This window comes from Vipera berus (assembly GCF_964194415.1).
Source record: "Vipera berus genome assembly, chromosome: 8".
NCBI lineage: Eukaryota > Metazoa > Chordata > Lepidosauria > Squamata > Viperidae > Vipera > Vipera berus.
In genome coordinates, this window is record NC_138211.1 from 9,132,357 (window position 1) to 9,156,553 (window position 24,197).

Genomic DNA, 24,197 nt, shown 5'->3' on the forward strand with positions numbered 1-24,197 from the left:
CGCCCTGCATCTCAACTATTAGCCCCGCCTCTTCCTCCCCGGTGGAGGCCACTTTAAAGGCTGTCGTGTCCAAAGCTCCCCCCCCACACACACGCGCACGCGCGTTTCCTTTTCCAACCTATCAATCCTTTTCCCCTCTCTCTATCGTTTCTATCTCTATAATTCAAGAGGGAAGCCCGGCGTGTCTTGGAGCATCTTTCCTTCCTGGAGTAAACGTCCCGTGTCTCGATTTACAAAACGCGGGGTTTTCACTCACCCCTCATGAATCCCTTCCCAAACAAAAGAGGAATAAGTGAGAAAGGCCACAAGACGTCGGAAGCACCTCTTGACTTTCTATCTCTATGAGCCGCATAAGCCCCGCCTCTCCCGAGGACGGCATCCAATCAGAGTTACAGAGGCTTCCGGCGGATGTGAGTAGTCCTTGGAGAATAATCTGACGTGGGTAAGGAAGTCGGGCTGGTTTCCCGGCGTTTTCGGTCCCGTCGCCCCCCGGTTTCCCCCCTTCCCCCCCGGGTCAGGGCCCGGCGCCCCCGATCCCGCCATGCTCGACTTTTTCACCATCTTCAGCAAGGGGGGGCTCGTCCTCTGGTGCTTCCAAGGCGTGCGCGGCCCCGCGGCGGCCTGCACGGCGCCCGTGAACGCGCTGATCCGGTCTGTCCTCCTCCAGGTAAGAGCCCCGTCCCCGTCCCCCACACACTGCTTCGCGGACCCCGGACCCGTTCGCACGTGTGCTCTTCGCGGGGGTCGCGTATTTCCTCCATTCGGGTCGACGACGTGGGGGAGGGGGGAGACCCGGAGGCTCTGGACTTCCCTAATTAATCCTGCGATGGGAGACCACCAGGAGATCACGGGAAGAATTTAGAAGGGGGCAGTAGCCAAACTGCCGAGGGAGGGAGAGATCGATCAATTAAAGGGAGCTTTTATCTCGTTCGATTAATTAACCTTATTTAATCGTCTTATTAATTATCTTATTTGATTAATTAATTCTATCCCTGGGCTGTCAGGCCCCTGAACGGGAAATAACTCTTATGTATGATTGACTTGCGAGGCCGGTGGGTGGTGCGGTTAGCTCAGATGGTGGAACAAGATGGTGGGTTTGTTGTCACTGTGAGTTGTGGTGGGGGCACGAAGGGAGGCTCAGCCAATCTCACTGTACACATGTTGTACTTTGATAGTAAAGGTTCATTCATTCAATATTGATTGAGCCCCTTTTTGGAACGTCTGGCTCCCCCGTGCTCTTTAATCCTCCACGTCCCGTTAATCAAATTTTCCATCTGTTTGATCTTTTGGAAGTCCTTAAGGGCTTGATGCTAGGATGCAGTTGAAACAATAGGGTTAGTCATGACTCTTGCATAATGATATAGCTATAGAAGTATTGAACAATAAATAAATTATTTATTCTCTTCCACCTCCCTTGTAAGACGTTATTACTATTTAAGGAATAGGGAAGCTCTGTACAAATGAAATGTGCTCTATCAAGGCAGTATCCTGCTCTTCAGGATTATGGTTTACAGTTGGAAAAAGATAAAAGGTCAAGAAATAATGTGAAAAGGAAAAAGAAATTATGACAACTTGTTTCTTCTGCTCTGTCGTCATTCTGTAGTGTCTTGTTCAATGCTGCTGTTGCAACATAACACCCTGTGTGCTTAGTATAATTGTGTCTGAATAATAGTTAAGAAAGCAGCCTGAGTAAACTAGGTTTTCCCATTAATTTGCATGCCTATTGATCAATATTTTGAGCACGCCAATTCTTGTATCATCTTAATAACTGGGGCATTTTGATCTAGATGTTTATTTGGGACAGGCAAAGTTACTCAGCATACTGCTCTGTCATTGAGCCTACAACAAATGTTACAAAGGGATTAGATTCTCTTAGCATGGTTCTTTCTTTCTGTAATATGGTTCTATTCTGTCATTTTACTTATTAGCAGGGATTTTTTAGCGGGGAGAGGGTTACGTGTTCAACTGCATGACTTATTATCTATTTGTTTGTCTTTCTTCTTGGCCTTCAATAATTAATTAACTCCAAGCTTCACTGTTACTGTATCTGAGAGATTAAATGTGCAACTGACATGTTACTTTAAGCTGTAACTGGCAATTTTCAATTTATTCTTAGCGCATAAATCAAATTGAAACAACACATGATGTAACATGTTTCATGAACTTTGCTATATAAATTTCAGTCAGATTATTTGAACTAGATCTTTTGGACCATAGGTTTTCCCTTCTTCCAATTAGATTCCTGCATTCAGAGACTACTTTTTGAGTAAGTTACTCAGAAAACCTTTTCATTCCCCCCTCCCCCAATCATTGCTTGAGTACCAGATGGTTCCAAAGTCTTCAGGACTTTTTTGGCATTATTATCCATTTACATCTAAAGGTTTTTCTTTAACCGATGGTTTCAGAATCTATCCTGATGAGTCAGATTGTACCGTGTACGATGGGACTCCTATGCTTTCCCAGGTCCCTTGCCAACAGGCTTTAAGAGATAGTTTGCAATCTCCAGATGATCTTTTTCAACTTTGCATTTGCTTGTTCAGAAGACATGATCTTGAATTGGTATATTCAAGCATTTCATGCTGATCCAAGATGAAATAATTTATTATAAGAGGTTTTCATTGATTTTGGATTTCCAGAATCTGGAACAATCCTTCCTAAATTTGTTTTTGTTTTTTTTTTAAATTATTTACCATACTTGGGTTCTGCTTCCTATGCTATGTCTTCTTAAAAAGAGTTGACAAGAAAAGTAGCAATAAACATTCCAAATTATGTTCACCAAAAGAGGCATTTTTCCAACAATCATGCTCATGAGTTCTTAACAGGCACCCCACAAGTTAAGCAGATCCTAGATCTCAAGGGGGAGAGCATGGAGCACAGGGCCCAGAGCAGAAGAGGATCATCTGGAAGCAGCTGTTAGATGGCTTTCAGTGGTTCTCAACAATCATACCATAGTGCCACCTGAAGCTGTAGAGCAAGAAATGCTCAAATCTGTACCTCATCATATGAATCTGACTTCTGTCAAAAAAATATTAATTTTAAGAAATCAGAGCTATCACGCAAGTTGCAGTCGAGCTAATTGGTTAAGATTTACTGCGAATAACATAAATTGGTTTTAACTAGATTCCCCAGGTTCCACATAGGATCAGAGATAGGGCCCAGCTGAGCTGAATTCCCTTCTAGTTACTTGCATTGGGTTTGCTCTCCATTTTCTATTTTGGATTTTACGGTAATACCTTGTCTAGGTTTAACATAAATTGAGTCCTTTGCAAAGGTTTATTGTTTGTTTTTCCATCGTACATTGGCCACAGGGACCTTGAGTTGGGCAGTGACTCAATAATCTCTGGATGCATGCAAGCTGCTGAACGAGGACTACAAAAGCTTTAAAACCTTCCTGTTGGCCTCATATTGTTGAATTACAGTATACTTTTAACAGGCACAGATTGTATATCTCGAATACTAAGATCATGGGAAAAATAGAATTGGTGTGCTTATTCAACCACCTGTACATTGGAGATTGCCTCTTTTCATGTTGGTCTGCACCCTAGTCCCCACTGCCAAGAATAATTGCAAAAGCCACATTTGACCTGTAGATCTTGCATTTCATTGTGTTAATTTTCTTTTTTTCAGGAACGAGGTGGCAGCAACTCTTTCACCCATGAAGCCCTTACACTTAAATATAAGCTGGACAATCAGTTTGAGCTTGTATTTGTGGTGCGTATGCTCTTTTGTGTTGAACGAGAAAGGCTTCAGCACCAAACGAATACTAAACTGCAATTTAAAAGTTTCACTATTGTCTAGTTCTTGAGACGTAGAACAGATGAAAATTGTGTGGCCTTTTAGAAGTTACTGAATTACAACTCCTTGTCGTGTAGCTAGTGATGAAGAACACTTTGAGTCACAGTTCAGCAACATATTCTTCCTTCCCAATGTTGTAATCCTATTGTGTTAAGGTTCACAAATCACACCATTGCCATGGAATGTTTAATCCTGCTTCGTCTGATAAACTATAGTTGGCTGGAACCACAAGATGTGCTGCTGGAACCAAATGCATCTCCTGTTTTATGGAGTGAGTGTGTGAACCCAGTGTGTCATTATAGCAGTGACTTATACATGTTCTTTTCTGTTTGAATCATTCATCTATTTGGAAAGCAGATTTAAAAATGTAATCTTTTGAAAGCTTGTAGTTCTGCTTGTGTGAAAAGAAACAGTGAATGGAAGCAGCTGATTCAGACTGGACTATTAAGGCAAAAGAATTTGCATATTCTTGGATATAAGCCTTAACTATATCTTTTTTTTCTTACAACACAACTTTTCCTCTTTTGCAGGTTGGATTTCAGAAAATCTTGACTTTAACCTACGTCGATAAGTTGATAGATGATGTCCATAAGGAGTTTAGAGATAAATATCGAAACGAGTTTCAACAGAAAGGAACTCTTGGGATCCTTAATGGCACCTTTGATTTTAAGGAGGACTTTTTACGTCTCCAACGGTAACAGAATCATCACTTTTGTGATCACGCATGTTCTCCTGGCGTTGACCTAGCCCAGTTGCTTTATCTTTTGCAGCTGAACGTCTGCAATGGGAATCAGTGACAGCTGGGCAAAAGGGAGGGCACTTTGCTGTAGTATATTTCAGGGATTTTGGAGACATTAGCTTTGTCCTGGCTACCAAATTAAAGCTGTGTTCAAAAAACCACCCGTTCCAGAGCTGCAGAGTTCCCAGCTATAAGCCAGAATGTTTAACTCTGTAAACTGTCTAGAGAGGGCTGTAATGCACTGTGAAGCGGTATATAAGTCTTAAGCGCTGTAGTGTTCAGTGCTATAGGCTAGCATGTTTAACTGTACCCAGACTTATGGCAGCCAATACTGAGATAGGCAGCTTGGTGTTCATCAGCTTCTTAGATTCCTGGGCACTGAGAGTGCTGGCAAGTAGGACTTTGCCAGAATAATGGATATACCAAGAGCCGTGGTGGCACAGTGGTTAGAATACAGTATTGTAGGCTTACTCTGCCCACAGCCGGGAGTTTGATCATGACTAGTTCAAGGTAGACTCAGCCTTCCATCCTTCCAAGGTTGGTAAAATGAGGTCCAGATTGTTGGAGGCAATATGCTGACTCTAACCGCTTAGAGAGGGCTGTAAAACACTATAAAACGGTATGTAAGTCTAAGTGCTATTGTTATATATTTCTCCTTTAAAGCAGATCATAGCCAGGGTTTCTAAACTCTTTGTCATCATATCTGCCTTTAGTGTAATCTCTACACTAGAGGCACTGTAAAAGGTAAAGGTAAAGGTTCCCCCGCACATGCGTGCTAGTCGTTTCCGACTCTAGGGGCCGATGCTCATCTCCGTTTCAAAGCCGAAGAGCCAGCGCTTGTCCAAGGACGTCTCCGTGGTCATGTGGCCGGCATGACTAGACGCCAAAGGCGCACGGAGCGCTGTTACCTTCCCACCGTAGTGGTCCCTATTTTTCTACTTGCATTTTTACGTGCTTTCGAACTGCTAGGTTGGCAGAAGCTGGTACTAGTAACAGGTGCTCACTCTGTTACGCGGCACTCGGGATTCGACCCGCCAAACTGCCAACCTTCTGGTCGACAAGCTCAGCGTCCTAACCCACTGAGCCACCGCGTCCCTAAAGGCACTGTACACACCTCTAAAAATCTAAGCACCAAAGTAAACACCACTGACAATGAAAACAGTACAGTAATGCTTTAGGAAAGGCAATTTATGGTAATAATGTAATGCCCTTCTTCCTGGGCTCATGTTAGAACTTCCCCAAGGAAAGTAGACCTTACAGTCTGGGAAATCATATCTTGAAGTGCCCAATAGGAGGAATGGAGGGAAGCAGATTCCATGCAGAAAAAAATGTGGTTGTTCCCCCCCCCCCCCCATGGTATTCCTAATATTACATGATTTTTTCCTCTTTTCTGATCAGGGAAGCAGAGGAGAGCAGTAAAATCCGAGCTCCCACTGCCATGAAGAGTTTTGAACAATCAGCAAAGTCCCAAAAAACAGTGAAGTCTATGATAGAAACTCGGGGAGAGAAACCCAAAGAAAAAACTAAGAATAAGAAGAACAAAAGCTCCAAAAAAGAAGGTGAGCTGGTATTGGAGTGAGCAATGACTTACTGAAGGAACAGTGGGATTTATCTTTGCTGTACCTTGTAGATTCAGCTTTAAAGCTGCTTTCTGCTAGTTCCTGCTTCACAACCTTACAATGGGACAATAACAACAATTTTGTTACTTCAGCTCAAGGAAATGAAATGGCTGCAGCTCCCAAAACCGCTCCTGCAGTTAAGCTGGACCCTCCTCTTATAACTGGGGGAAAGGAAGAGTTGAGTAAGGATGAAATCCTGAAGAAGAACCGGGAAGAATTCTTCAAGAAACGGCTGAAGGGTGGAGAGAAATCCAAGTAAGCGAGGCCAATAACTGGACGAGTTGGCGGTCTCTTGTTTCTCCGTCTGTCAGAACCTAAGTTGGGATGGTTGGAGATGCCCTCCAAACATCTAACATTGCTCTCTACTGCCGTCAGCCAGGATAAGTACTACGTGTCTCCGCAAAGCTTTCGAGGAATGTTTCATTTCAGAGAAGCTTCCAAGTGAAGGGTCTCTTTGATGTTTCTTTTGCACAGCAGGCATAAATGAAGTGAAACACTGGAAGATGCTGCTGTGCAGGCACAGCACAGGCACAAAAACCTCTTTCAGCGAGGAATTGCCAGAAGAGGTTCTGTAGTAATGCAAACTGCCTCAGCAAGACCAGCCATTTTAACTAAATGGGAGGGGAAAGTATAACATAAGACAGGGGGAGGCAACCTTGGCTCTTTTATGACTCGTGGACTTCAACTCCCAGAATTCCTGAGCCAGCCACACTGAGGGGAAAGGGAGAGGTTTCCATCCTGAGCCATGCTGGCTCAGGAATTCTGGGAGTTGAAGTCCACAAGTCATAAAAGAGCCAAGGTTGCCTCCCCCTGACATAGGATACAAGCCTATACCTTGTTCAGTGTAGCAGATTGCAGGTGCCAGCTTCTCGAGCAAGATTGCCAACATCTCACAAAATATTGAAATCTCACTAGTTCTGAGCAGTTTATTATTTTATTAAATGGAACTGGGGGCAACTTGTATTCCCAACCCCTTCTCTCTTTGGTCCAACCAAGTTGCATGTATTGTAATTCAGAATAGGAATTCTGTGTATCTCAGTGCCAAGATCTAAAAGAGTTTCTTTTGCTTTCCTTAGCAAGTCTCCAAAGCCGGATGCTCAGAAGGACAAGGGGAAGAAGCCCCGTGTGTGGGATACAGGGAACTCTAATGCCAAAGTACTTGATTATAGTAACTCCACTACTAATGGGAACACAGACGCTTGTCCCATGGAGAATTATGATGCAGAAATGGTAAGACCCCCACTTTCCTGTCCTTGTGGTGGCTTTGTCTGGAGCCTCGACTGGGCTTCTCCAGAGCTAAAGTGATTTTTCTCACACTGAAACCTTCAGCACAGGTTATCAGGGCTTCTATATCATTAGTGCAGATGTTGCCACTAAAACAAATGCAGTGCTCTAATCAATGGCTGAGCCACATTTGACAAAAGTGAAAGATTAATTGAATTCTGGTTTTAACCACTGTTTATTAATTAAGCCACAATAAGCGCTGTTTGCTCAGGGGGCTAAGGCAAACTGTTTCCGATTCAGCTGTTGGTAGATGGAAGCCGTGAGCCTGGCCGTCTTCTTGATCTCGAGTATGATAGTGAAGAGGATCCTGGAGAAGAGGACAAAGTGGTTCCAAACTCTTCAAACCCCAGGTAAAAATCTCAGCCTTTTCATCTGTTCTGCAAAGCACTGGGAAGTTTCCTTGGTTTTATGGATTGTAACTTTTAATGAGTTTATGGCTTGGAGCAGGGTTTCCTAATCTTGACCATTTTCAGGGATATGGACTTCAACTCCCAGAATTCCACTAGCATAACCATTACTGTGAATTCTGGGAGTTGAAGTCCACTCACCTTCAATTTACCAAGGTTGGGAAAGATTGGCTTAGAGTAATGTGTGAACTCAGCCTTTGGTTGCAATTGTCCTGCAACAAGTTGGAACAAGAACTAACTGCCAGAAGGAAAAGCTGCAGGGCATGCTAAGGCCTTGAAATTATGGTCTATTTGGATATGGAGAAAAGAGCCAGAAATAAAATGGACAGTCAGCATTTTATTGATATATCTTAATTCCCAATCTTTGTCTCCTTTACCAATATATATATCTATGCCTTTTCCCATCTAGCCCACACACATATAAGCACTTTCCCGATTCTGTGACTTTGTTCTTGTATTGTGATTTGGGAATATATTTCAAGAGAGCAAAGTGGGGTTTAAAGATAGCTTACAAAAAGGTGAGCTGACATTCTCCAGATATTCTGTTTTACAACTGTCATAAATCATTGGCCACGTTGATTGGGGCACATGTAACTGAAGTTCAAAACAACTTGAGTATGTCAAGTTGAGAATCCTGATGAAGGAACATGCACCCAAGCAATTGCCATTCTATATTTTGTTGCTTGTTTGCTCTTCAACGTCGGGATGTTTTGTTCACCCCATGTCAGTTGGTTGAAAATTGACTTAGAAGTTGTGAAAGAAAGTTTCAAAACAAGATCACATCACTATTTTACCGATGAGGGGGGAACTTGAGGAAAATCCTTTATTTGATTCGCTTTTTCCATCCTGCCCCGTGTTAACCTCACCTTCCTCTCTCCAGCAAGAAGAAGAGTGGTCTTGGAGGCATGTTTGGAATGCTGAAAGGTCTTGTGGGCTCTAAAAGCTTGTCAAGAGAGGACATGGAGCCTGTGCTGGAGAAGATGAAAGATCATTTGATTGGTAAGACTGAATTCCTTTGGCAAAAGATTAGTTTTGGACTTCATACAGCGATGCTACATCAAGACACTACTTATTCCCCCAGCAGAGTCAGAAAAGCTGGCCATGTTGTTAGTTAGGGCTTAGAAGTAATGGGTTGCTTTCTTGAAGGTTAAACGAAAGAAAGGCAGAGGGAGCAGGGAAATCGAGCTTCCAGACTTGCAAGTCCCCAAATTTCTTACAAAATGCATTTCGTTTCATATTGTATCTTCCTTCTTGATCCTATTTTCAGAACAAACTCTCATTGGTTTATAAGCTAGTCCAACACCCCAAATGCCTTTGACCTTCCATGCTTCCACAGTTGATCCTTCAGTGAAGATCAGTCTTCTCATCTAGGAATATCGGAGATTGGACGAGGGCTGTCTAGATCTGTTGACCAAAGCAACATCTGTAGACCAAGCAACATCTGTTGGATATTTAAAAATATTTAGAGGCTGTGGGGAATAGATAGAAGCTGTATATCTTGAAACTTCAGTCGGGTTCAGGAGGATTTGAATTTATAGCAGAGCCAACTAGCCTGCAGCCTTCAGTTCCCCTTTCTGCAGTCCTTGTAGTTATGATTGTTAAGAGGTCCCTTGTCTTTCTTGAATAAATGAATACTGGAAGAGCCTTAAAATAACCTCGTAATATCATCAGTGACATCTGCACTTCCTTTTCACCCCTCATACTCATAGCTTAATTCCATCTGTGGGGCATTAGATGGTTTGCATGGTGAGGACTTGCTCTTTCCTAAAGTGACTCCCTGGGTGACGCTGGCTTTAAATCTAGAGTGTCTGTAGGCAGCACTATCTTGGTTGTTTCAAGACTCAGATGTCTTATAATACGAACTAGAAACGTTACATTCTTGACTCAAGCGTGCCTTCTGTTTTCTCAAAGCGAAGAATGTTGCTGCGGACATTGCAGTTCAGTTGTGTGAATCTGTTGCAAAGAAACTGGAAGGCAAAGTGATGGGTACCTTCACCAGTAAGTGTTCCTAACTTTCTAGCAGCTTTTCCCTGTACCACAGACTCATCTCTTGGGACCATCCTTGGGATACGAACCCAAATGCACTCACTCATAGTTGAATCCCTCCATCGAAATGTCTTGGTTTTTCTGGTTTAGAGAGATTGTTCGGTCATCCATCCGAAAAGGCAGCGTACATCACAGTAGGGCTTATAACACTCCTTTTGCCCAGTAGAGCATTTTGCAAGTTTACCAGTCTGTAGTGATTTCTGTTGCTGTAGTAGTCCATTCCCAACTAGAAAGAGATGGTGTCAAGTCCAAAGCATCATCGGCCAAAAGAATATCTCATCAAATGTTTTTGGTATGTTTTGATGAGAGTTGGAAGGAGATACCTGCCCAGAAGCATTACACATGTGGCATACTTAAAAGAGCAACTAGGCTATAATCCAGTTATGCTGTTTGCTGGTATCCTTGATTAATCTTGTCCCAGACTGTCTTATCTGTTCTCCCTATTTGCTACGGGGTATGGGAGATTTCTAATGAAGTACATCATCAGGAGGGAATATATTGCTTGCTTTCAATTTGCCAGCGGTGACCTCAACTGTGAAGCAAGCTCTTCAAGAATCTCTGGTCCAGATCCTCCAGCCTCAGCGCCGGGTGGACGTCTTGCGTGATGTGATGGATGCCAAGGTTCACCGCCGACCTTACGTTATCACTTTTTGTGGCGTCAATGGAGTTGGGAAGTCAACCAACCTGGCCAAGGTATCGTTAGAGGCTTCCCTCTTGTGTTTGTAAGCAACTGGAAGTTTGGATCTACTAAAGTCTTTAGTAGCCCAACGTATCAGACTGGCCTAATGAGTCATTTTATGGAGATGTAGACCTGGGAGGCCCTCTTTTTGCTTAAGGCCTTCTGCTATGAAAACACGGTGCAAAATGTTGCTCACTTTCTTGACCCCTGCTTACTTCAGAAGAAAATGCATGAAAAATGGTTCACCTGTCCTTAAGAATGATATATTAATTCATCAATATATTGGATTTTGTGCTTGGAGGAGTTAACAAGCTCATGTTCCTTCTGCCCACCCTCCAGATTTCTTTCTGGCTGATTGAAAACGGGTATAGTGTCCTCATTGCTGCCTGTGACACCTTCCGTGCCGGAGCTGTGGAACAACTACGTACTCATACTCGCCGCCTGAATACTCTGCATCCACCAGAAAGCCACAATGGTCGCACCATGGTGCAGCTTTATGAGAAGGGATATGGGAAGGATGCAGCCGGCATTGCCATGGAGGCAATTTTATATGGTAAGGCTTACCCCACAGTACACGGATTACATTTCTGACCCCACCAGTCATGTTGATGCTTGAAATGTCTTCTCCCTTCTCCTGCCTTTGCTGTCCACTTCTGGGGAGGCTATAGAATAAAAACCATTCTGACCCCCAGCCTTATTCCTTTGACTAAGAATACCCCATCTTTCTTTTTTGCCAGCACGCAACCAAGGTTTCAATGTGGTTTTGGTGGACACAGCAGGCCGGATGCAAGACAACGCTCCCTTGATGACAGCCCTGGCTAAGCTTATTGCGGTTAACACCCCAGATCTTGTTCTGTTCGTGGGAGAAGCTCTGGTGGGAAACGAGGCTGTGGATCAGCTGGTAAGCGTTTCATCATTTGTGGAGGATGGTTTGAGCCATTGTGGTTTGGCTCACATTACAGTATCAAAGTTAATTATAATATCCAAGCCATAAACCAGAGATGGGCAACTTGCAAATACTTAACTCCCAGGTGACTTTTCTGTGACCCTGGAAGTCATTGAGGATTGTGTTCCTTCCATCATTTGTTAACTTTCTGGAGTGTGCGGGGTTTTGGGTTTTTTTAGCAAAAGAACCCTTGAATGAGGCTTCACACACCTCCTTTACCGAAACTCCCCAAAAAGGAGTGAAGGAGAATGGATTTGAACCTAGCTACCAACTCAAGCATCTAATTCATCTCCTTTGAATGGTGCTTATCATGCAGTGCGTTACATTGAGGAACTGGGCTGTAGATCACTTGTGTGGAACACTGAAGGTTCTACAACACATAATGTGAACACAATGTGAATGAAGGACAAAAGTGTATTTCTGTGCAGTTTTTTCCCAAACCCATTTCCTTTTTTCCTTCCACCACTCCTCCAGGTCAAATTTAACAAAGCTCTTGCAGATTACTCCATGGCTCAGTCCCCACGTCTCATTGATGGAATTGTTCTCACCAAGTTTGATACCATTGATGACAAGGTAAATATTGGGTCATTTGAATTCCCTGCTTGAGGCAGGCAGCACCTTTTGGGGCTGGGAGGTGTCTTATATATCCTTGGAGATGTATAAGGTCCTTGGCTTAAAATAACTTCTCGGGTTTGTCCCAATTTGCTTGGTCCCCTGAAGGTCTGCAACACGCGTGCCGTTTTGTTTTCCTCCCCAGGTTGGTGCCGCAATCTCCATGACATACATCACTAGCAAACCGATTGTCTTTGTGGGAACCGGACAGACTTACTGTGACCTACGTAGCCTTAATGCCAAGGCTGTAGTTGCTGCTCTTATGAAGGCCTAAGCATCCATCATTGCACCAGAATCCTGTTTGCCGATGTCTTGGAATGTGCTTTCCAATGTGACTTTTCCTGGAATCTTGCCCTACCCCCCACCCCATCCCTTCATCCTTTGCTTTACTTTCATCTTTTTTTTTTTGGCATAGTGCAACAGAGCATAGAGGAGCGCTAGGAGAAAAAAACACAAATTTAGCCACTGTCCTCATTTCATTATATATTGCACACTTTCTTCCCTGCAGTGCATGGGATTTAATTTTAGAGAAAGCTACCTGTCTTCAGTTGTGTTCCACTTATTTAAAATGACTTTGTCCTGCTCTAAAGTTCTTTGAGAGAGGTCTTCCTCAAAACACCTCCTCTAGTATACCTCTTTGCTCCATACTCGCTTGTCCAGTAAGCTTTCTTTCCAGCCTTTTTTTTCCTTCTTTTTCTTTTTCCTTCTTTTTTCTCCCTCCCTCCATCGTTTTCTCTAGCTCATCCTGGGTTAGTGGTGTCACAAGAATTGAAAAAGAGAGTTGTGCTCCAGTCCTTGGGCTTGGCTGACATACCTCAGATTCAGCCTTGGGCCTAAGCAGCCACTCTGGAGGACATTTCTGAGTGTGAGAAACCAAAGGGATGAAGCCTGAACAAATGGCTGCTTCCTAGCCGTTAAATCAGCCGTCCCTGATTATTATGTAGAGCAGAGATAGAGTCTGCTAATGCTGTAGGCTTCATAAGCTGGCTTTGATCACAACAATTCCCCAACTGCAGAGCAAAAGAACCACTACAAAGAATAAGGGTAAATCTGTTCTCGGAGGAGGAAGTATGAATCTGAGGGCTGCTGATTCCTTCACAAAGTCTTCTTGTCAAACCCCTTATGCGTTAAGCGTGTCTGGATTGTCTGATGACCCTGTGTGTTATCTTTGCACACGATCTTCAATCCACACCAGAGAAGCAAGTGGTTGTGTGCCTGATGGTTCTCTAAGGACACTTTCTTTATCTGGCCCCTTCTCCAGCCAACAGGGTCCGAAGCCTTTGTATGGATTTTAATTTTGGCAGGTGAGCTTCTGGCTTCAGGAGTGGGTTTAATTATTTCTCTCCCCCCCTCCCTCCAAGGGGGAGAGGAGATACACACAACCAGCCAGCAGGAGCCACTGCATGCTATCCTATCTGCACTGGCTTGTTTTCCAAACCAACCTGTCTGCTTCTTTCACCCCTTCCTTCACCAGGGATAACCCTGGTGGGTGCCTGCTGCATTCCTCCCTTTCCCTCTCCTTTCAGAGTGCCTCTTGATCCTGATATAAAGTGCTATGTTGAATAACACCAATGTCTCTACAAAGACGCCTTGGTAGCTCGGCATTGCAGATGTGCTCTAGTGCAATAAGTTGAATGCTGCCTGCTGAAAATTTATATAATAAAATTTCTAAAACCTTTTCTTTGTCTTCCTGGATTTGAAAAGCCGTCTTAAGATCAAGTGTGATCAATACAGGTTTCCTGGGTGTGCAGCTTGCTCGCTTTCTGTTCTTCTATTCTTGCTAGGACCACATGTGGAACTTTAGGAAGGCCTCCAGCTTTGCAGCAGCAGAGCTCATGGGAAGCTGTTGCTGTTACTTTAAGTCCTTACAGGTGAAAAATTAGAATATCGTGCAAAAGTTCATTTATTTCAGTAATGCAACTTAAAAGGGGAAACTAATATATGAGATAGACTCATTACATGCAAAGCAAGATAGTTCAAGCCGTAATTTGTCATAATTGTGATGATTATGGCTTACAGCTCATGAAAACCCCAAATCCACAATCTTAAAAATTTAGAATATTGTGAAAAGGTGCAATATTCTAGGCTCAAAGTGTCCCACTCTAATCAGCTAATTAAGCCATAACACCTGCAAAGGGTTCCTGAGCCTTTAAATGGTCTCTCCGTCTGGTTCAGTAGGAATCACAGTCATGGGGAAGACTGCTGACCTGATAGTTGTTCAGAAAACCATCACTGACACCCTCCATAAGGAGGGAAAGCCTCAAAAGGTAATTGCAAAAGATGTTGGATGTTCCCAAAGTGCTGTATCAAAGCACATTAATAGAAAGTTATGTGGAAGGGAAACGTGTGGAAGAAAAAGGTGCACAAGCAACAGGGATGACCGCAGCCTGGAGAGGATTGTCAGGAAAAGGCCATTCAAAAGTGTTGGGGACTTTCACAAGGAGTGGACTGAGGCTGGAGTCAGTGCATCAAGAGCCACCACACAGACGAATCCTGGACATGGGCTTCAAATGTCGTATTCCTCTTGTCAAGCCGCTCCTGAACAACAAACAACATCAGAAGCGTCTTACCTGGGCTAAAGAAAAACAGACCTGATCTGTTGCTCAGTGGTCCAAAGTCTTCTGATGAGAGCAACTTTTGCATCTCATTTGGAAACCAAGGACCCAGAGTCTGGAGGAAGAATGGAGAGGCACACACTGCAAGATGCTTGAAGTCCAGTGTGAAGTTTCAATAGTCTGTGTTGATTTGGGGAGCCATGTCATCTGCTGGTGTTGGTCCACTGTGCTTCATTAACTCCACAGTCAACGCAACTGTCTACCAGGAGATTTTGGAGCACTTCATGCTTCCTTCCGCAAACGAGCTTTATGGGGATGCTGACTTCATTTTCCAGCAGGACTTGGCACCTGCCCACACTGCCAAAAGCACCAAAACCTGGTTCAATGACCGTGGGATTACTGTGCTTGATTGGCCAGCAAACCTGGTTCAATGACCGTGGGATTACTGTGCTTGACTGGCCAGCAAACTCGCCTGACCTGAACCCCACAGAGAATCTATGGGGCATTGCCAAGAGAAAGATGAGAGACATGAGACCGAACAATGCAGAAGAGCTGAAGGCCGCTATTGAAGCATCCTGGTCTTCCATAACACCTCAGCAGTCCCACAGGCTGATAGCTTCCATGCCACGCCGCATTGAGGCAGTAATTGCTGCAAAAGGGGCCCAAACCAAGTACTGAGTACATATGCATGCTTATACTTTTCAGAGGTCCGATATTGTTCTATGTACACTCCTTGTTTTATTGATTGCATGTAATATTCTAATTTTCTGAGATTGTGGATTTGGGGTTTTCATGAGCTGTACGCCATAATCATCACAATTATGACAAATCAGGGCTTGAACTATCTTGCTTTGCATGTAATGAGTCTATCTCATACATTAGTTTCCCCTTTTAAGTTGCATTACTGAAATAAATGAACTTTTGCACGATATTCTAATTTTTCGAGTTTCACCTGTATTTTGATCTGAACGTAAAGAATGCATTCCCTGCCCGTCCACCTGCCCACTGGACAGGTTGAAACAAAAATCTGAAAAGTTGTGTGTATCCACAGTTATGCCACTTTGTCCATAAAAGACCAAATTAACAGGCAAGCATTAATCCTTCATGTGATTTTATTTTTGGCTTACTGTCATATACAAACCAGCAGATTAGATTGATCAGTAAACAACAGCTTTAAAAATCACAACATAGTAATATATGAAAGCAGACAAAATATAGTTAAATAAGTCTAGCTAAGCTAGCTTCAGACCAGCGTTTAACTGTACATCAAACAGGTAAACCCCAAATTAGTCTATTATTTTAGTAAACTATTGCGCCAACCCAGAATTTGGGCAGCTATGTAAACCATGAGCTAGTCAACCAAAAGTACTGTATGCATATTATGCTGATTACCATCATTATTAGCAATAATGTACATAAATCTCATGTAAATCAGAGACAGATGAACTTTTTAAAAATCCCACCTTTAAATTCGTACACAGTATAAAAGATTTAGAAAATTAGAGCTTCACTTTTTTAAAAAAAATGTTCACGTGGCTCAGTCTAAATTTTTATAGAATATCAGAGTAGAAGTAATAAACTCAGTTTTGAAGAGATTGGGGGTTTTTTATTGACACAATCCCTAAATAGAAAACGAGATCACAATGAATAAACATGTCTTCATCTATGGGAAAATCTCTCTTGGAAGGAATTTCCAATATAATGCCTTAATCTACAGTAGTGTTTCTCAACCTCAGCAACATTAAGCTGTGTGGACTTCAATTCCCAGAATTCCTCAGCCAGCCATGCAGCCATGCAGCTACAGGACCTGCATGTCACTTGCTCTGACAATATGCCGAGCATTGTCAGTTACTCCCTGAGTATCTTCAGTTCTTGTCTGTCCTTACTGAAGGGATATATCTTAAGAATAGGGAGAATCTTACAAAAAAGGCTGGCTGGAAACCACACAAAATGGCTGACATGATTAATTTCTAGCTCCCAGAAGACTGAAAAGGCACAGGATCAAGTTTACCACCGTATTATCTCAACCACACATACTCTTGTAGAACACCAGGTTTATGGAGTGGTAACTTTTGAGAAACTCCCTCTTGCAAAGGGGAGGGTGAGAGGACCAATCTACCAATGAAAGACAGATTTTCCATGCATCATATCGCTTCTCTAAGCAGAAATGATTCCTCTCACCTAAGGATACTCGATGCTGAAACAGGCTAGGTACTTTTTTCACAAAGGGATCTTGCAATGAACAGAGGTGGGAAAACGTATTGTGAAATGTGCTTCCTGTTCCTCAGCATCAGGATCTATTAAAGGATCAGGAGTGTTTGCTGCATTAATTAATCAGGAACAATATCAACGTGTCCTGTAAGCCTCATCCAGCTGGGTCTAACCTCTGGCAAATGAATCGACGAACACCTGGATATTGCCCTAGTATCAGAGGTAGGCAACCTTGGCTCTTTTATGACTCGTGGACTTCAACTCCCAGAATTCCTGAGCCAGCTTCAATTCTGGGAGTTGAAGTCCATGAGTCATAAAACAGCCAAGGTTGCCTACCCCTGCACCCGGTTACTCTACACACGGGAAGCACACAATCTGTTTCACCTGATCAAACCAGGTTTAGAGAGTTCTTACTTAGGCTAAGGTGTCCTGCAAAATATGGCAGTTCCCTTTTTAACAAGTATTCCTCCTTAAGAAACAAAAGAAGTTTTTTAATTAGTTCTTCTGTGGCAGTAAGAACCGTTGGATTTATTGCTTTTCTCCTTAATCTGGTTTATTGGGAGTTTTGAATCAGGGAAGCATCCACTGCTGTTCTTCCCAAGGCATCTTCCATCCCCTGTTCGATACTTTCTGCTATGTTTAGTCCTAAGCTTCTACCACACATAAAAAGACAATTTTAGTGTAAGTGGTAGCTGCTGGTTAGCAAGATTCATCTTCCCAGCTGACAGCAAGGAATTCTGAATATTAAGTAAGTTCTGTACCTTTGTTTTCAATATGCACAGTATCTGTGCCATTCAGTTGTTTCCCCTGTCGTGAACCTGGAGGAGGGGGGGAAAAACAGTTATCTTAAACAGAGTGGGAGGTCAAAGGATGTATGTAAGAAATCCAGGAGCATTTTAGCACCTAAACTAAATCTCTACTTAGAACACCTCAGAGTCTAAACTTCTAAAAAGCAGGTAGGTCCAATACAATCTGAACCAGATTAAATTGTGTATGTAATTTATATTGATTGTTGTATACATTGTAACCTACATTGTATTTAAATGCACTCCATAAATTATTATCTCCTTCTGTCACATTAAAAAGAAAGGCAACTCTTGGTAGGGAGGGGCAAATCTAAAGCCCCAGGTTTTACACCACCCAGCATCACTCTGAAAGTGAGGCGGGCAGATTCTAAATTTGGTAAATCACTAAAATAAATCCTGTTCCTTTGGGATTTCTGGATACTCCATGAAACGTATACATTGGAAAATGTATTTATTTTTATTTATCTATCAAATTTGTAGCTCATCTCGTAAAAAATTGACTCTGGGCGGCATACGAAGTTGAAAAACTCTAATATATTAAAACATTATTAAAAGACTTGTCTTTTCTTACCTGCTTGATTCCAGTTGGAGATCTCATTTGCCAGCCTCTCAAAATATTCAGGCAAGTCTGAGTATTCCTCCCCGTAGGAGATGACCTTAATCCCTTTGTCAAGCATGTTCTCTCGCAGCTTCTTAAATTCATCCACCTCTCCACGACGCACAAGCATAAAATGCTCCAGATCTGACTTGTGTTTCACAGCTTCAAGGAAGAGGGCTTGGAAGGTTGTGTCATCCACAGTCCAACCACAGCCTAAGAACAGGAAAGATTTGGCTTCGTACAACTTCTGGATCTCTTGCTTTAAAGGACAAAGCACACAGAGAAGCAAACAAAAAAAAAGCACAATATTTCTATCTCCGTAAGAAAGGGAAAAGTGATGATTATAAAACAGCATAAAGTCAGCTCCCTCAGATAATTCCAGTGAAAGCATCTGCTTGAAGGCTGTTGCAAACACCCATACAAACTATTATGATTCGATATTAAAGAGCCAGCACCAGGAAAAAGCCCTTCTACAAGGTACTCAGAGAAGATTCTAAGGATTAGTTCCCATTCCCTCCTAAAGGTGGAGCCATTTTTAAATCTCAACCTGTATCTGTTTTGGAGATCTGACCACAGACAAATATGAAGTGAAGGCTACAGAGAAAGTTAAGTCACAATTATTTTAACCATTCATGTCTTAAGCAAGACAGGAACAAGTCAGAATCAACCCTGCAGATAAGCACAGGAACTGTGACTTGGTTTGGCCAAACCTGTGGTCCCCCCCCAGCTTTTCCAGCCTCTGATTAATTCAATGGGCAGAGTTGGAAGAAAAAAAAGAACACTAAGATTCAAAGTATTGATTCTCTGCAGGCTGATACGGGATAGAAACTCCGTATGTTTGGGAGACATTTCCAGCCTAGTATGGCAGTCTGAAGATGAGCAGAATTGGGGATGAGATGGACTCCTTAGAAACCTATCTATATATTGTCTGCCTTTTCCCCTCCAATTTCAAATGTGCAGTTCCAACATTATGGCTATTTCTAAATGTTTATAAACTCAAGAATCAAAAACTAAAAACAATCTTCACTGCAAAGTCAGCAGCAGTTAAAAGGAAACTGCCAAACTCACCATAACTTCTACGTTGCGTAGGACGTTCTGGTAACCTGCTGGATGAAGCACTATTCCACTGGGATTAGTGTAGACTCCATGGATATGAAGGACACTCAGCTTCCTCTTCTCCTGTGCCCACTCAAGGACCTATTCAATATAAGCAATCTAGGCTGAAAATTGCAGTGACACACCTACATTCTAGATCAGGGGTGTCAAACTGCCGGCCCGCGAGCTGGACATGTCACGACGAAACCGCGCCCAACCCATTGCCGGCAACGGGGAAAAAGCTCCAGTACACTGCACGACGTCACGAGTTTGAGATGTCTGTTCTAGAATCATAGCAACTTCCTGCTATTTGTTGCTTTGACACTTTAATTCCCTTTAATGTCTCTGTTGTTGTCTCGTTCTTGCTCAAAATTTTGTTTTCAAGATTTTAGAAGTAGAAAGTGTAATTTTAGGGACAGTATATTTTGATTGCTTATTGTATAGTACCGAACATCTATTATTGATACAAATATACAACATTTTGGTCTTCAGCTATCACAGTAGTTTATAGGTTCTCTAGGGCAAAGTTTTCATTTGGAATTTCATTATGGGGAAAGAGAACCAAAGCAAGCAATATGTATTTTGACAGTGTTCACGTATCAAGCTAAGCCACAACTTGGTTTGTTTGCTTTATGCTTATTGCAGTTTCCAAAATCTACCACTTTGGGCTTATTAATTAAACTTTTTCACGGGAGACTGTTCCACAAGATATGACTACTCTTAGGACAGAAAGCGGGACACCTTTTTACCTTTTTCTCATCGGTGAGGTCAAGAGATTCAAGATGTTTCCCTTGATCAGCTGCATAAATTTCCAGCAGATTATCAAAGTTGGTGGTCAGAACCAGGGCACCGTCCTCCATCAGGTGGAGCACTGACCTCAGGAGTTGCTTCCCCGTGTCTTCCATCTTGGACTCCAGGTCATCAAAGACCTCATACAAGCAGTCTTTGAAGAACGAAGAACGGACATTGCTCGTGCGCTGCAAAGGAAACAAGACACAACAAGATCAGAATCTCATGCCACCTGCCCCAAGCGCCGCAGCCTCTCAGATGTGCTGAACGCCAACTCTCATCATCCTAACTAATGTGGTGACTGGAATTGAGAGGACACACAAGAAGGGCATCGGGTAAGAAAAAGGTGACATGTATCACCAGACTCCATACCTCAATCTGACATAAGTTACCACTGTCAGATTAGCTTGGGCGCCCAGCTTCTTCTCTCCACCCAACTTTAGCTCTTTTAAAAGTAAGGTGTGGGGATCTTCTATGGATGCACATTTTAAGGTTACTTGTCTAAGACCGACCATGACCTGAGAAATGTGTCACAGTGATACTATTAGAGGAGGCACAGCCATAATGCTCAGCCTTCTTTGAGGATGGGATTCAAAACAGGACCATTAGCCTTACTGGAAGTAAGTAGATCAGCTGTGCTTCCGGCTTCAACAAAAAACATTGCTGCCAATGACATTCAATTGGGCAGCTGGATTTTTTTTTCCAGAGCCATCTGCCCATCCATCCTTAGTGGGCCTTCTGTAGCTCACCCATTTTAAGCATGTATTTTATTTCAAGCCTGCAAAAGATTCCCTTCTGGGTGCCTCAACTCACGGGAGAGAGTTTCTGGATCAGATCGTGAGCAACGTGGATGAGGTTTTTATTGTCCTCGATACACTTCTGAAATTTTCTCCTCTCCTCCTCTTCCAGAAGGTCGAAGTCAATTGCAGCATCCAGCAGGGCCTGGATTAAGCCCTTCCAAGACTTCAAGGCTGGCACTTGAGGAGCCACTGCTGCACTGATGCCTGTTCCAATCACCAAGACTAGATCCTGGGGCTTTTTGCATTTTAGACTTGGCAGGAGTTTCCTACAGCCAGAAGACAGAAGGGAGGATATGAGCGTAATTAATGATCACATTTCTCTATTGCCTTTTCTCCTAGGATCTCAGGCACTTGATTCCGCCCCCCCTTCCTCATCATCTTTCTAAGAGTACGATGAAGTAGGTTATATTGTGAACTAATGATAGGCAAACAGCCAGAATGTTTGGAGTTCTATTGAGGATAGCAGTGACAGATCCTCAGTCTAACAATTATGGTTGTTATATTTGCAAGGTTAGCTACATTGACCTAAAAGCAGAGGAAAAATAGAAGCTGACCTAAACGAAGTATTCCTCAGTGAAATGAAAATGGAAATAGTAGAACAACTTGCTGGAGTGAGGAGTTTTAGGTGCAGAATTTCAGTCTGGAAAACTGTTTTTTTGTGTGTGAAGAATATATCCCCACACGTGCCAGAGAAGGGGGCAAAGTTTATTTTCACTCCCAATTCAGGAGCTATAGAGAACCATTTGATAGCATCCCACCTACCTAGGCTTCTTTGCAGCTGGCATGCCGTCCTCCAGCAGAACTCCTTTGTCCAGCTTGAGATTCGTATCAGAAGCCATCCAGTTTCTAGTATGGAAGAAGTTTTATATCAAAAAATTATGCTCTCCAAGCAAGAGAAGATGCGTAAGCTTTTAATATGGACACTGACCAGAATTGCCAAGGTTGTGAACTCAAATACAAATCCGTTATTTCTAATGACTTCACCTGCTGATCAAAGCTTCAAGGCAGTGCTATCTTGTTCTTATGTGACTCCAAGAAATATATGAAGAAAAGGAAGAATCAAATTTGAAGACTAACAAGAAAAGTGCATGCCAGCTCACAGCTTGCGTGAGTGGAGATGTGTGCACCAGCCTATCATTCGCGCGAGTGGAGCTGCGCATGCGCCGCCCCCCCACTCATGTGTGGGAAGCTGTGCGTGCACATGCGTGCTGGCCCACTGCAACCACAGTATAAATCAGTTTTACTGTCCTTAAGTTACAGATCAGAGACTGGCTGTAAGGCTAATAATAGAAAGTCTTAATCACCCACTCTGCTCCACAAACAGATCATCCCGCAAAGAAGTCACTCTTGAATCCAGGACAATCTCTTCCCATGTGAAGGATTTAAATCCAAGGCATTTATAACCCAGCTGAACTCTGACCTCTTATTTTCTAGTTCATACTTTTACCACTGAATCAACAAAAGGGCGGGATATAAATGGAATTAAAATAAAAATAAAAAATAAAAATATATTCTGTCCACCACCACCACCACCCACTTCTGGGAAGTAAGTTAGTTGCCAAACATGATCTGCTGAGACGAAAAGCAGGAAGAGAAAGAATTTTTGAGATACAGGAACTATCAGGTTTCAACCCTGATTAATGCTGACAAATAGTCTGCCATTACAAAATCTCCAGACTTCCTGATTAGAAAAGGAACCATCGATCAGTTCAGGAAAACCACCTACTTCAAAAAGATACCCCATTCACACACACCACCCCAAACACACCCAAATTGACATGCTCCCCTAGTGTATGTGTTAACTCTGCAGGGCAGACGTGTCAAACTCTCAACGTCATGTGATGTCGCGCAATGGGGTGGGCGCGGCTTCCAGATGGCGCATCCGGCCCCTGGGCTGGCAATTTGACACCCCTGCTGTAGGGGTTTCTTTTTGTTGCTGTTTTTAAACTCCAACATAGGACGTCTTCTGCATTTTCAGGACCAATAGTCAAAACATTATCTTGTTTTTCCCTAATCTACCATTTTCTGCAATGACCCTTTTGAGCCAGAGTTGTCATCTGTCCTCTCTACATACATCCCAAGAAAATATCCAACATGTCCTATTATTCAGAGAAATCGGTCAGGTTACACTCCATTCACAGAGTGTGCTAAACCAGACAGGGCCATTTGATGAGCCACATCTGGTGGTCCTTTGGCTGTCCCTGTCTGGTCTGTGATTAGAAATCAAGTGCAAATAAGACATAACATGTATTCTTACCAGCAGCAGCTAATCAAAACCATATAATTTACTAGGGTTTTAAAATATATACATGTATACACACATACATATTGGGGTGTGGGGTGTGTTTGAAAGCCATGGTTTACAGCTTGGTAATGTTTAATAATAATAATAATAATAATAATAATAATAATAATAATAATAATAATAATAATAATAATAATGATGATGATGATGTTGTTGGAAGGGACCTTGGAGGTCATCTAGTCCAACCCCCTGCTAAGGCAGGAAACCTTATACCATTTCAGACAAATGGCTGTCCAGTCTCTCTCTCTCTCTCTCTCTCTCTCTCTCTGTGTGTGTGTGTGTGTGTGTGTGTGTGTGTATATATATATATATATATATATATATATATATATATATATATATATATATATATATATATATATATATATATATATATATATATATATATATATATATATATATATATATATATATATATATATATATATATATATATATATATATATATATATGTAAAGTGTTTGTTAAGTATATATACATACACACACACACATGCAAAGCGGCAAAAATGATGAGGGGGGGAGAGAATAAATAAACGAAAGAGGCTCTTTTGTCCCTTCCGCCCCCTCTTCTCCCCTCCACCACACACAGCCGTCTGCGCTGAGGGGAAACTCGGGAGCAGCTGCTCTCCCTTCCAAGCAGGCGGAGGGGCGAGACGCAGCCCCCCGGCCCTCCTGCCCTCGCCCACCCTCCCCAGCCCGATCCAGAGTCCCGGCCTCCTGCCCAGTCAACGCCTCCGCGCGCGGGCGGCGCCAAACCCGCTTACCTCACGGCGAGAAAGGAGAATAGCCGGCGCCGGAAGGAACGGCGTCTCCTTCCGCCCACGGCAACAATCTAGTTCCTAGAGCGTCTCCCGCTCGATCTCGCCTCTCTCTCTCTCTCTTCCCCCCCCCCCGCTTCCCATGTATTCT

At 42.8% G+C, this 24,197-nt stretch overlaps 2 protein-coding genes across 4 annotated transcripts; one reads left to right on the plus strand and one right to left on the minus strand.

The window, feature by feature from the left end:
• Nucleotides 1–439: 439 nt before the first annotated feature.
• SRPRA (SRP receptor subunit alpha) lies at nt 440–13,805 on the plus strand. 3 transcript variants are annotated; one of them, XM_081334047.1, is made up of 14 exons: nt 440–667; nt 3,628–3,711; nt 4,326–4,489; nt 5,933–6,093; nt 6,246–6,408; nt 7,230–7,383; nt 7,678–7,787; nt 8,725–8,843; nt 9,756–9,842; nt 10,411–10,583; nt 10,909–11,122; nt 11,307–11,470; nt 11,990–12,088; nt 12,273–13,805. In XM_081334047.1, exons 1-14 carry the CDS (start codon nt 542–544, stop codon nt 12,399–12,401), a joined length of 1,947 nt encoding a protein of 648 aa, XP_081190173.1. In that variant the 5' UTR covers nt 440–541; the 3' UTR covers nt 12,402–13,805. The 3 variants fall into 3 exon arrangements, with proteins under 3 accessions (XP_081190173.1, XP_081190174.1, XP_081190175.1); XM_081334048.1 differs by lacking the exon at nt 3,628–3,711 and having other exon boundaries at nt 448–667; XM_081334049.1 differs by lacking the exon at nt 440–667 and having other exon boundaries at nt 1,329–4,066.
• FAM118B (family with sequence similarity 118 member B) lies at nt 12,482–24,068 on the minus strand (the record flags this gene model as incomplete). Its single annotated transcript, XM_081334054.1, has 8 exons — nt 24,053–24,068; nt 21,744–21,827; nt 20,995–21,247; nt 20,142–20,369; nt 19,366–19,494; nt 18,271–18,556; nt 17,655–17,711; nt 12,482–12,564 (listed from the first exon to the last, which is right to left on the minus strand). Exons 2-8 carry the CDS (start codon nt 21,818–21,820, stop codon nt 12,482–12,484), a joined length of 1,113 nt encoding a protein of 370 aa, XP_081190180.1. The 5' UTR covers nt 21,821–21,827; nt 24,053–24,068.
• Nucleotides 24,069–24,197: the final 129 nt, after the last annotated feature.